At 36.5% G+C, this 14,621-nt stretch overlaps 1 protein-coding gene across 1 annotated transcript in view; it reads right to left on the reverse strand.

Annotated features, from left to right (window-relative positions):
* Positions 1–1,743: 1,743 nt before the first annotated feature.
* The window catches only part of slc38a10 (solute carrier family 38 member 10), a 129,656-nt gene continuing 116,778 nt past the window's right edge, over positions 1,744–14,621 (reverse strand). Inside the window, exons 13-16 of the mRNA XM_072558580.1 lie at positions 12,821–13,297; positions 10,985–11,122; positions 9,868–10,032; positions 1,744–5,960 (exon numbers count right to left, since the gene is read on the reverse strand). Coding sequence (XP_072414681.1) covers positions 4,744–5,960; positions 9,868–10,032; positions 10,985–11,122; positions 12,821–13,297 — 1,997 coding nt within the window. The 3' untranslated portion in view covers positions 1,744–4,743. The remainder of the gene's footprint in view (positions 5,961–9,867; positions 10,033–10,984; positions 11,123–12,820; positions 13,298–14,621) is intronic.

Raw genomic sequence — 14,621 nt, forward strand, 5'->3', positions numbered from 1 at the left:
CTCTACTGTGCTTCAGACAATTCGAAATTTTTGCAATATGTTCGATTAGTGAATTTTATTGCTAGTTTGTTCCCAACTTCAATACTGTTGTGGCTCCTTCAGGAAAATTTTTAAAAGCACAGAAAATTTAAGTAAATGCAAGGATGTCAGAGCAGCATTCACAACTGCAACAATGTTAGCAGTAATACTGTGGAGGTTTATGACAGGAGAGCAAAAACATTAGCTGTAGCAGCATCTGGGATGAGCAAACTTTTAAAAATATTTACATCAAAAGCTGTTGGGTGTAGCTTGAAGTCAGATGCAAGTATGGTTTCTCCTAGTCAAGGTGATTCAGAGCTGTTAATGGAATGTTAACTTCACACATGAGGATTTTGGTTTTTGAAAACATCCAGACCAGGAGTGTTTGGTTAGAATGCACAGCTTAAAAGTCTAAATACTCAGGTGAGAGCATGTTCAGGGAATGTACTTCACAGCACACAGATTGGAAGGGGAAGGAAAATATCTCTGGATTTTGATTAACTGCAAATTGACAAAACCCCAGTGGATGGGATTTTGCTTTGCTATGTTTTGAAGTCTTTCAAACTATTGTATTTAACTTGCTTAGTTTTGTTTTGATTTCTTTTGTGTAACAAAATTGTTTCACTGTTAAAACTGAATCTGCAGCCACACGTTTATTTCAGTGTATTGAAGAAAATGAAAATATGGCCTATCAAGCCAGATTTCTTTCTGGGATCTGACTTATCCAGTAGTAATATCAGCTGGAATCATAACAACAGATATTAAAGAGTTGTACTGCATCATGTGCTGGAGAAGGCATTGTTTTTACTGGCACAGCTGCATTTACACTGTTAATTCACCATAAATTAAGACAGCAGTAAATCAGAACTGAGGTTGTAGTAAATGAATCAAAACAAATTTGGCTCAAAACTGCTAATACATAATTACCAGTTTATAAACATCAATATTGATGGCCAATATGAAGAGCCTACCAACAAAAAAAAATGAAATAACCTTTTGAAAGCTCTCTTTGGAATAATTTGCCTTTTCAGAATAGGGTTTCATTATAGAATCCCACCAGTGTGACAATAGGCCATTTGGCTCAACAAGTCCACCCGACCCAAATACCTCCCCCATTACTCTACATTTCCTATGATTAATGCGCCTAACCAACTCATCCCTGAATACTATGGGCAATTTAGCATGGTTAGCTTAGGTTAGGTGCACCTAATCTGCACATCTTCAGACAGTGGGAGGAAACGCATACAGACACTGGGAGAATGTGCAAACTCCACACAGACAGTTGCCTGACAGTGGAATCAAACCCAGGTCCCTGGTGCTGTGAGACAGAAGTGCTAATCACTGAGCCACTGTGCTGCCACCAAGAATTTGTTTTAATTTGTTCCTGATGTAGACATTGTCTGATACAGGAAATGTGAGTATCAATTCATTAGTATTTTCTGAAATACTTAATTATGGAATAGCTAGAAATACATAGATGGAAATACATAGGACAGAATTGATATAATGAATTCAAGTTATGACAGTATCATATAAGACAACATAAGATAGGAATTATTTCAGATTTGGTTGCTTGTGTGCATTATTCTTACAATACAGATTCATTTAATGAAAATTGCTCAGCAAACTAGCGTTATTCTTGTGATGATGAGACAGATTAGTCAGCCTTCATCCAGTCGCAACATTTCCACAAAATACAACAGAAAAAAAAAACTATGCCAAAGGTTTTTATTAATTGCACTTTATTTTTAAACGAACCACTTACAACTGGACAGAATGCATGGTGTATCTCCAAGTAATGTTCCATTTGATTTTACAACTGTAGCTGATATTCATTTGGAATGTTGCTTAACATTGGATTTCATCAGAAATGTTTCCCTGGCTTAAAGTGCCAATTACTTAGTCCTGCTTCACCATCATCTAGTCTCACTTGTAGATTCTTTGACTTAAGTTCATTCACTCCTTATTTCAAACATGAAGGATGACTGGTAAAAGAACAATCCTGACTTAGGATGAGTCAACATGGCCAAGAAATAGCTTAAAATGATACCAAAAGAAGATCTACCTACAAATATTAGGGGAAAGCTTTTGGTATGTAATGAATAAATTATAAGCAATTCTATTAAAAAGCTTCACAGGTGGATGAAAATGCCAGCATCTTTTAACAGTGAGGATAAAAAACTACCCAAACTCTGCAAAATCCATGTGGGATAATGAACTGTAAAATTGACAAAGTTTTGAACCTTAATTTTTTTTACTTTAACAATGTCTTCATTATAGTTTAACACCGTTTTAAAGGAAGCAAAACATTAAATAGGAAAATGGATAGAAAAGTGGAAATAATTTGAGCCATTTCAATCACTCATACCAGGAAATATTGTAGATTAGATTTCAGTGCTTACTGAAACCATGCGGTAGAAGGTATAACTTATACTACTCATATAGTAGGTTCACAAAACTTGATTGGACCTTGAGAAACGGCATCAAGTGGAACTCAGGCACTTATCTACAGGAAACAAATAAATCCAGAGGCTAAGGCAATGAACACTGTCTGCTCATCTCCCATCAAGTAACTTCAGCAGCATTTGCCAGGGTCTGAGTGCAGATTCATCCTGTTTACTGAGATGGTGCAGAATATATTGTTTAAAAGTAGCCAGGTTCTCTAATTATCTGACACTAACAACAGATGCTCTATGGTTCTTTAAGTTTGCCAAAAGATAAATACATAAAATGCATGCATCAGCAAATTACATTTTAAATGAAAGGAGATTAACTGTAATTGGTCCATTGACAATTTTAACCTTTGCTCTCCGACAACACTGGCAGTGACCAGATACCAACTATCATTATTTAAATATGGAATAGGTTGTAAATATCTTTTTGAAAAATTCATTTAGCGGTCATGCTTTGATTTGGTGATGTGCTAGAAAGTTAAGAATTATTGGAAGATGTTAGTGGTCTAAAATTATATGCAAAACAGTAACCACGTTTAGGCCAAAATAATTCAGGTAGTTACTATAACCTGATCCTCTGTCCTGATTAATTTTCATAAATAAAATTAATATTCTAACAAAGACAATTCTGAAACTGAAAACCTGCAGCATGTTCCAAGTCTACAGAGACTACGTGATACTATATGCTTTGAACACTATTTACATGTGTGCAGAGTTCATGTTTGTAATTTGTTTTTTTTTTTAAAATCTATTACTAAATTACATCTTTGAGAAACTACAAAACGGGGCTAATCTGGTGGCATCATCATGATGACATTTTTTTTAACAGTCTAACTTATTCATGAGCTAGGCCATCAATTAGTGTCCATCCTTAATTTCTCTTGAAAAAGTGATGGTGTGCTGCCTTCTTGAACTGCTGCAGCCTTTGGGATGCAGGTTTTCTCAGTGTGCAAAATACCAGTAATGTAGGCCAGCAGAATTAAGTCCATTTTTTCAAATATATTTCATTATACAATTTTATATAAATTTATCTTCTTGCCTTCAACTAAAACAGTCCAGGTGCTGGTGACTAAATCTCACATTCAGTCCGATTTGACATTCCAAGTTTTCAAACTTTCAATAGAATATTTGCCAGGCAGTTTAAAAAAAAGCCAATTCTTTGTAAAGAAGAATACAAAAATGTATTTCGCAAATGAACATCAGGGTTTAAAAACTATTGTGTACAGGGCCTTATACATTTGTTTACCTAAAACTGTATTAGACGGCGTTAATTTCCATTTGTGAACTTGCAGATGACATACGAAATATGGGAGTATGTTGTATAGGTCCATGAGGTAAAGGTCAGAATTAAATATTGCACAATTAACCCTGAATGAAACATACATTGTTGAATGCATTAGTCAGGGTCAGTGTCAAAATTATTATGGATGCAAAGAATTAATGCAGCAAGTTAAGAAAACAGACCACCACATTTTAAAGCATATAATATGAAAGGTGCTGAATTGGTTTATTTTAGAATGGAATGTTGAAAAGTTTGAAATCAAATTTTGAAAACATCAGCCATTATAATATGTAAATCTGGGAGCTAGTTTTCTCGTGCACACTTGTAAACAAATTAGATATTAATTGCAAAGATCTTTACAATAAGATATGCAATCAACCAGCCTAATGAATAACCATTTAGAAATGCATACAAGAAAATTCTACTGTTTACAATGAAACAGCACATTGCCCTGAGAGGAAAAAGACACTAGGAATGGCATTTCCAATGTTTGAAAACAGACCTATATTCAGTCAACGGTACATTTCAATGTCAGAATCCCAACAGTAAAGTCATTTTCATTCAATTTTGGTGGCTTCTGGGTGGATGTGCACAGAATAACAAATTGCAGTTTCCAGTAATTCAGACACTTTAAATTTTCTGGTTGAGCAATGCCTTATAGTAAACAGCATTTCTAAGCAAGTAGTATACTGAGCTACACAGGTACAGTTATTGATTAATCTCCTTGTATTCATTATTTCAGCAGGCAACTAGGTTCTGATATTTATTTGGTTTTCTCTGAATTCATTTGATCAGTTATTTCAGAATTCTTATTGAAGTCCGACTTAATTGATCTGTGTTCAGCAGACTTTGCTCTCACAATGCAATGCAAATGCGACACTGTATGAGCTGCACACAGGACACCAAGACAGCTTAATGCCATCCAGGGAATGTCATTATTTGAATTTCAAAACAGACTCCCACTGGAAGTGCAAAGTTGGAAATGTTGAATCACGTATCTTTTTCTGTAACTGTCACTTGCTTTATCTTTCGACTTTGAATTATCTGAAATGATGCTCCTGCTACCTGTTTTATTTGACTCTCCAGTGCACTTCGGAGATTATCGGTTTTAAAGTTTGGCACTGGATCAAGGCTGATGATCAACTTATCATTGTCACTTTGATAGCTTTCAGCCATGCTTGACTTTAGGTCTCTCTTTTTTCTACGGAGGTCACCACCTCCATCAACTTTCAAATCTTTATATGGTTCACCATTCTTCTGGCTTGGATTCTTTTCCTTACGGTTTGATGGTGCGTTTGGGTCTGCATGTTGAAAATCAATATTTCCTTTTAAATCCTTCTGCTCTCCCTCAATTTTCTTTTCATCAAGATTTTGTTCTTTGTTGCTAAGATTTTCTCCTCTACCTTTGTGAACTTTATCTGCATTCACAGGCGACGGAATCTTTTCCTTCCTATTTTCAATGGGTCCTGGTTGTTTAGGGTTTTCCTGGAATGTATCCCCATCTCTGACTTTCAGATTCTCATTCCTATGTCTTTCTGCTTCTTCCACTTTTAACGCATTGGCCTCAACTTCTAATTCAATCTTACGAACCTCTTCTTTTGATTTTGCTTTAACATCAAGATTTTCAGAAAGTTTTGGAACATTGGCCTCATTATCTGGAACATTTGGATTTCTTTCTCCAGGTTCAGGTCCTTTCTTTTCAATTTTAACCACATTATTCAATGGAACATCTGGGTTTCTCACTCCATGTGCTTGGATAGGTTTTGCTCCTTTGACATGTGGAACTGCTTTTGGGACTTCAGCATCAAGATGCGGTACCATCCTTTCACCATCTCTTCCTTTTGAGAGGTCTGCAGCCTCCATTTTTTGGAGGTCTTCTTTAAAACGATCTCTAGACTGAGGGGTGACTTGAGCACCTTTATGGGGTTCAACATTAGCTCCAATTCCACCCTTCTGTTTCGAATCAAGAACTTGATCCCGGTTACCTGGGAGATGGCCCCAAGCTTCTTGTAGAGCATCTTTAAGTTCAACACCATCCTTATTGTGATCAACTGCTGGCAGATCCTGACCAAGTTGAGGAGAATTGACCTGGGAATCAGCATTGATCACATTTGGTTTCACTGCTTTCTGTCCATTGACAGAGTCAACATTTTTCACCTGATCTTCACTTGCTTCATCTGCTTGCTCTTTCACAGGGATTTCATTGTCTACAGAAGTTTAAAAAAAAAGGTGATAGAGTCATTTTCCAGGAATACACACAGGCCAATAAATAAGGAAAAGGCCAAAACTGCTCTATACAATTCCACATGTACTCTTAAAAATGTCCACTAATTCCCAGCTCTGTTTTAACCAGGAGTCGAGTGTATGGTGCTGGAAAAGCGCAGCAGGTCAGGCAGCATCCGAAGAGCAGGAGAATCGATGTTTCGGGCATTAGCCCTTCATCAGGAATGAATGAAGCCTTTCATTGCTGATGAAGGGCTTATGCCCGACACGTAGATTCTCCTGCTCCTCGAATGCTTTACCAGCACCACACACTCGACTTTGATCTCCAGCATTTGCAGTCTCACTTTATCTCGGTTTTAACCAGGACTTTGGTAACAGAACAATGATACACGTGACAGATTCAATATTCATGGCACTTGATAGCAGTTTATTCCATAAATTTACTATATTAACCAGCTTAATTTAGGTCAGTTTCTTAAACTCTACATATTCCACCCCAATGTCCTTTGAACAACTTCCCAAACTGACATTTAATCTATTCACTTCCTCATAACAATAAAGCCTCACATGTTCCCATATTGCTCAAGCTGGTTTTCCTAAGGGAAATAAACAAAATATCTCCAAAAGACTCTTTGCACAGCTCAACAACTTAAATAATATTTTGTTGCCTTTCCATGCCTTTTGAAAGTATAGCAAATTAGTGATGCTCCAAGCAGCACAAAAATGTTACAGATCAATGTTACATGTTTGGCTAGATTTAGTGAGAGGAGATGGCAGACTGGTATTGTCACAGAACATGGATTTGAATCCTATTTCGGCAAATTCAATTAATAAATCTGGAATTAAAGAAAGTCTAATGGTGACCATTAAACCATTGTTGATTGTCATAAAGTCATTAGGCTCAGTAATGTCCTTTAGGGAAGATAAACTGCCATCCTTATTCAGTCTGACTAACACATGGTTGACTCTTACTGTTTATATTCGTGTAAAAGTTGATCTCATGTAAAAGTCAACCCCGTATTTTTGGCCAAAAAAATCTTGTATTTTCCATATATCTCATGTAAAAGTCAACTCTAGTAAATCACATTATAAACCTTTTACAAAGGAAACTGCATGTTCCCATTAACCTACTTAAACAAAATTGCATTTGTTCATTCATACTGGTAACTCTATTCATTGCGTCTCCAATCATTCATAACTCTAGTTAGCCCACTTGGTTTACTACAGCACATTTTGATTCATTCATTCAGGCCAGTATTAAGTCTATCGGTACTTATCGCACTTTGTTCACTACACGTCCCAAAGTTAATATCGTTAAGATGTTAATCATTATAATTGTGCCATTATATCTGAATAAAAGTGAGATATATTAGTTACATATATTTTTAACTCTTTTGACAGGTTGCTGAGGTTCATTACATGAGAGTAAATGGGAGGGAAACTGAAGAATTTGACTGGAAAGTTCAAGATGCTTACATATTCAGATTTTAATAAATGTTTCATTTTAAGTGTGCCGTTATACTAGGTCAAGACAATGTTGAACAGTGAGATTTTGCAGGATTTCAATGAATCTTTTGACGTTAAATTTTCGTAGCAATATGGATAAATAAAATTTACTAACAGTAATCCATTCTTATTTCACTTGCTTTTATCCAGTAATTACCATTACAGAAATTCATTGTAATTTTCTCCTTTACCTGGGATTAGTTGAGCGACCAAATCAACTTCACCAATGATATGGTATTGTGAAATGTAGCATGACTTTCAACCCCTCAAAACTAATGCCCATGTCATAGTCGACGATATAAATTGAGTATAAAAAGTCTTTAAAAATTCAACTATTACACGAGTATACATAGTAATTGCCTTCTAGGATAGCCTAGCACTCCACTCGGATAAAGAGCAACCAATGTTGGCTTGGTCAGTGATGTCCACCTCCTATGGAGAAAGTGACTGCAGATGCTGAAGGTCAGACTCAAAGTGTGGTGTTGGAAAAGCATAGCAGGTCAGGCAACATCCGAGGTGCAGGAGAATCGAAATTTGGGCATAAGCCCTTCATCAGAATGCCCACATACCACGTTAAGAATAAAAACTATGCACAATTGCATGCCTTTTTACTTTGGCAAAATCTTTTGCTGTGGTGATTCTCAGACAGTCACCATTCAACCTGCTTAATATTTTGTAAAATTTATCACTCGGTAGTAATTTTTAAAAAGTTGTACATTACACATACCTAATATCTATTAATAGTACATATTACTGACATCCATTCATACTATTAATTCATTTTACATCTAAATGTAACTAATTTTTTTTTAAAAATGTAGCTACTATAAGGATGTTTGCTAACTGGCGCAGACTGATTGAGCTCTTTCCATGCTGCAAAACCTTTGACTTGGACTACACATTACTGAATAAGTCACCTGCTTGGGGAGTAAAGCAGTAAATCTATTTACATTGCATAAAATGTCTTGTTACTAGTTTCACAATCCAAAATACAGATAATTAATAAATATTGACGCCAACATTTGCTCCAGCGATGTGCTGGACTGCACTCCATGACCTGTACTGAACATGGGTCTAGCTCGTGAGAGAAGTCGTAGTTGGAAATTTCAGGTACAGCTTAAGCTGGAAATGTCAGGAGCAGAGGACAATTGGTTAAACTACTGCAAGACTGAGACGAATTCTACAGAAGACTCACATGAAGTTTTGTGGTGGCACTTTTAGAAATTCCTTTCAAACATACATATTATCTCTTACATTCTTGTTACCTACTCACCACTTACAACTTCAGAATATTTGTTACATACCACTGATTTCCCTTAAAACGGAGTCTAAACTTAAACATGGCTTCAGCAAACTGTATTGGTTTAACAGAAACATGCTACCTGATTAAATGTCTGAAGCTATTCCTTTGTATAGTTGTCCCATTCTATATATTCCCATCGCCCATCTACTGTTTAAAATTTTGTCAATAAGTGAAAATGCTGTACGATTACAAGAGCAGGTATGACTTCAAGGAAATTACAAACCAGTGCTCACACAATCGGTAAGATGAACATATTTCAAGATTGAGGTGATCAAAAAAGATAACAATAATGGAACGTACAAGACGCTATTTCAAATAGGCCTTGGTCTGATAGAACTTATGGTAGTACAGCAATAGTACCTGGATGCTTATGAATAAGCATATTGTTACAAAATTTAAATACTTCCCTCCATGGCTAAATTGATGTGACAGTTATGACAAATGATGGGAAGAAATGCAAGAGTTGTAATAACGAACAGATGGTATATCATGTATGCAACAGGGCTGGCTGATAATATAGAAATATTCTTTGTGCATAATCTCCATTTATTTTAAGATGCCAATCAAACATGACTGATCGTAGTAAAGTTCTTGGCTAAAAGTTCTTACAGCAATTTTTCAAACATCAAATTATGGCCACTGAATTCATAAGTAACATACAAATGCAGACATTTCATATGCTTACAGACTAAAATATTGCAAATTCTAACATCTTATGTCTGCTCTGTGAAAAAAATCACAATAGCTGATTTAAAGGAAAATATATTGTAGTGTAAAACATTATAGAACCTAGCTATGTATCAAAACTGGTCTAAAAAAAGAGGTATAATGTAAATTTTACTTTGGATTTCCAATGTTGAGGAATCTGTCATTTCAAGTTCCTTCTTCCAGCATTAAGCAACTTTGATGACAATTGATGCCACATCAGTACATGAGTGACTTGTCTCAATCTTGTTCCTTTATGCTAAATGAGTAAACATGATCCAGATTATAAAGAGGAGATTCATCAGGCATTCAGGTATTGGTTCTCAATGTGATAAAATATTGTTTAGCTTTATTCTGTTCTTCACAATGATTCTTACCCTGCTGTCCTTTGTCCTCATCGATTCTTTGTTGGTGGATCTCCTTGTGCTGTTCCTGAATGACAGCTAACAGTTTCTCCTGTTGGTCCAAAAGCCGCTTTTGTTGCTGCTGTTGTTCTTTAATCACTTTCAGTAGAACTATATGATCCATATGTTTTTCACCATCTGCGTCAAAAGTTGGAAGAGTTGTAAAAAAGATTAACATTAAAATCAGCATTTTTTCTCTTGCACAACATTGCAGCTGAATTGTTGCTTTATACTTTTAAATCTACACATTTGCTCATTTTTGGAACAGAAGCTTTGAGTGTGGTTGCACCTAAAATCATCTACTTTTTAATAAAATGGGGTGGGGACAACATTGCAAGTAGGTTAACAGAAATCCTTTAATTCAAGATCTATTAATGAGGTAATGAGAAACTCTTCAAAATTTCTCGTCGAGTACACATTTGCCACTCAGCTAATTCCAGTAACGAGATCTAATAACCTGTGCCAAGACATGGTTGGAAACCGCATTATGTTTGAGACAACCTACATTTTCACAGTAAACACAATATATATTTGGTCCACAACAGGAACATATCACCTGCCTGCAAGTTGCCTGTCCAGCTCAAAATAGTAAAGCTGCATGTCATACAGGGGTTTGGGAAGCTAAAGCATAGAAATAAAGGACTGAAGAATTTCAATAAAATATGCATATTCTGCAGAGTACAATTTTGGAATTGCAGAGTTTCCTGTTTTATTTCTTGCTCTGCTTTGTTGAATGATGATTCATAAAGGGGAAAGCTACAAGCAACATTCATTAGCATGCTATATTCTGTTTATCGTGTAAATAAAATAGCTACAGGCCAGAATTTCTCAAAAGTCACTTCATTTTGTTCTGCATCCATGAAGTAAAGTAATTTATGTTGTCATGAGAGCATAAGAACAATGTTCCTTTTATAAATACTTGTTTTTTAAAGAAAGTGTTAAGTAGGGAATGGGGGAGATGAGGTTAGAGAGCGCGGGAAGGACTGTATCAAAGGATAACAGAGACAAAAATGTGTTGTGCTTGCCATAATAATGCAGTGCTTCAATATCTTTAAAAATACACAACTCAATCTACTTTGTCACAACTCACCCTCACCACCTTCAGCTGGCTTTCTATCTTGCTTTTCTTGTAAAACTGCATTTTCACTGTCTCTCTCATCACGAACATGTGGTTCCAATACTTTAGCTGCACCAATATTTTCCAGAGCTGGCAAATCCTTCTCATTTCCTTAATGAGACAGGGTGAAAAATAATCAAACGGATTTCTCCATGTGTGACGAATTGATCCACAAATGTCAACAGAAATCTGAATTCTTACAACACTCGGGCAAGAATTTTATCTTTCCTCAGTCAACTGCAGAAACAATTTTCCAACACTAGAGGGCTTCAATGTCCTTCACAAATCAATACAATTATATGAAACTGCGATGTAACATTCAGTGATTTATCACATTTTAGCTAGTAATCTGGAGATCTAATTTTATATCAGTGGACAGCTCTTCTCCAATTAATATCTGTGACTTGTCTATGGTGAGGTAAGAGTTGACACCCAGAGGTAGACATGTATGAGTGTATTTAAATGTAACTTTTTTTTTCCCATTGAACATCAGTAAGCTCAGTTCATTGGACAGCTGCTTTACGATGCCATTAGCGTGGGTTCACTTCCTGCACCAACTGAGCTTACCATGAAGGACTCTCCTCTCAAGCTCTACCCTTACCTGAGGCATGGTGACCCTCAGGTTAAACTCACCACCAGTCACCTCTCTATCTCTAAAGAGAGCACAGCCTTATAGTCTGGTAGGACTATGGTGACTTTACCTCTAATACTCAATTTTTTTTTAAAAAAAGTTATTTAAAATGAGACAGTGTACATGTTTTCAACAGAATAGAAATTATTGGAGGTGGAGGTGGTGTTTGTTTGCTGAATTATGAAAACAAAAGTACCAATCAAAAAGGATAATCAAGTTAGATTACGAGAATGAAAATGGACAGAAATATAATTGACATTATACAGATGAGAGATCTAACAATATGTGACTAATGCGAGAGATATTATAAAAAACACAAAATCTCCTTGCACCACATTGTAGCGGAGTTATACCCTTTTAATAGATTAGCACCACATTATCTGGGCATTTTAATTTGAAGGATGTATTGATCACCTCTGCACTTTCTTCCCCCCTCCCCTCTTGTATCCCTCTCATCCAGTGTGCCACCTCCACAACTTCAGTTTCTGGCCCTAACCACAAAGATTAATCAGACCTGAAAGGATGCCATTTTGCTGATGTTAGCTGCATTGCAGAAATTTAAGTCAGCAAATTAACTATATAAAACCACTTCTGCTAACAGGTCAACTGATATTAAAATACTTTTGGCCAAAGAAAACATCAATCATCATGGAGAAGAAATGCCCAATTCCAACAAGAAATAATTTGATGCTTGGATTCATTCGATTAACACACTTTAAATTGGCACATTGAACACCAACAGGCAGGTTGCTGCAATTTCTTTTAGATGGACAACTCAATTTCTCATTGCTTGACCAGAAGGGAAGGAAGAGGAGAAAGATCTGGGGGGTGGTCACTATTAACCAGCATGACCATAGTGATAAAGTTTGGTGCTCAAGTGGTTAATCTTCATGGCTTTTACGAGCCTATTAATTTGAGCCTTGTTGGTGGCGTGCGCACAGACCTGTGTGCCTGTGTGTAATGGAATGCTTATTTCTCACCTTTCTGGGTGCGGTCACAACAAAGGAAACTTGATAGAATCAAAGGTATAAAATTTACTTAAATAATTCTGCTGCCACACAGCTCAACATTCTTTCTCTGTCCCAGTACTGGTGCACTGTAGCAGCAGAATGTACCGGTTACAGGATCCATTGCAGCACTCACCAAGTTTGCAGGTAGATCTAATAGGTGCAGCTTACCATTTTCCAGCTCTTTGTTCTTCATGTTTTCTTTATTCCCTTCTGGATTATGAATCACCGAATCCTCTCCTCCAGGAACTGCATCGTGATCATCCTTCAACTTTTGTTGATGCAATTCTACACCTGCTTGAGGAACTGCCACTTGCACATGCACTTCAGGTTCCATCTGAGCCGGCTGTTCCTTTTGCTTTGGATCACTCTCTGGAGCATTTCCAGCATCATTGACATTCTTTTTAATTTCCTTTCCTTGATCTTCTTCTAATCCAGGATTAACTATCTTTTCTTCCCCTAATTCTTTCATCTTTTCTTTAAAATCAATTTTCACCCCTTGTTTCTCATCGCTTGGCTGCTTAGCTTTCATTGCTGGAAGCTTCTTCTCATTTGATTCATCACCATCCTTTCCTTCATCGACAATGACTTCATCATGTGGAATAGGTGGTTCATGCCGATGAGCCTCTCCCACTGGATGAACAATCCCTGCAAATAAAAGACGAAAATATAAACTTGATGGAAATTCTAAGTAATCTTTGACAACTTATCATACTAGCTGCGACTTTGGGGATTCTTCGGGCAGCTCTCACTAAATCATAAACTTTCAAAAAATAGAGTCATCATGGACAGGAAATACCCAATTCCTACAAGAAATAATTTGATGGATGGATTTATTCGATTAGCACACTTCAAACAGGCACATTGAAAGCCAAGAGATGGGTTGTTGTCATTTCGTTTAGATGGACAAGTATTTATCAGCTTTCATTTCAGAAGATTTTCATCTCTGTTCATTCTAATTCCAAATGAGAGTGTGCTAATATAAATTATGATTTAGAATAGCTGCAGAGTCATGATTTCTGAAACGGTTTACAGTACATTTGATCATTTCTATCTCCAAACAGACGACATGCAGCTGTAACGTGTCAATCTGACTTGGTCAATGAGGACTCAAAAGCAAGATCACCAATATTTTTAGTTTAATAATATTCATAAATCTTACCAATACACCTGACTGTTGAGTTAATGAACCCAATAAGCTATTCATTCCTGTGACGTTGTTCAGGGAACAAAATCTAGTGATTCAATGGAACTGGAGCCAAGTTTGCGTTAAATGATGGATAGATCTCAAGAACACATGAATGTTTCCAAAAGTTGTTGATTACAAGTGCAAACATGTTATAAAGAAATTAAATAACCAGGTGTTAACTTTTTTTCCTGAATGCTTAAAAACCTTAGTTATCCAACCAGCAATGAATCTCCATCCAACACCAAACGTGTATTCGAGTAAACAGAAAAGTCTCCAAAGTTATCAGGCATGCTAGTCCTGTAAGAAAACATTATGAAGACGTGCTGGCACTGACACCTGAACATAGCTGGGTAACTTTGTAATACAACAGCAATGGAGGCACAGGGGAAACACCTTTTGAGGCTCAGTGAGAGTCATAGCTTGAAGATTGGTGGAAGGTAAAACTTGTAGCTTGGGAGGAGGGTTTGAAGAGCAATGGCTATTTGAAGCAATGTTTGAAGCACTATTTGAATCAGTATTAGATCGCTTTTTGAAAGTGACCGTCAGTAACGAACGTGAGAAAGCAATGGGCATTGTGTGCTTTAAATTTCTTTACAAATTGGGTTTTTTGATTAATCAGTGTGGCCCTGTTCAGACTTAAAAATTCATGAGACATGGGTATCGCCTGATGAGCCAGCACTTATTTATTGCCTACCCCTAGTTACCCTCAAAATGGTAAACTGCTGTCTTGAGCTGCTGCAGGCAATTTGCTTTTGCAAGATCCATAAACTCAATATGTATAGT

This window comes from Chiloscyllium punctatum, chromosome 39 (genome assembly GCF_047496795.1).
Source record: "Chiloscyllium punctatum isolate Juve2018m chromosome 39, sChiPun1.3, whole genome shotgun sequence".
Lineage (NCBI taxonomy): Eukaryota > Metazoa > Chordata > Chondrichthyes > Orectolobiformes > Hemiscylliidae > Chiloscyllium > Chiloscyllium punctatum.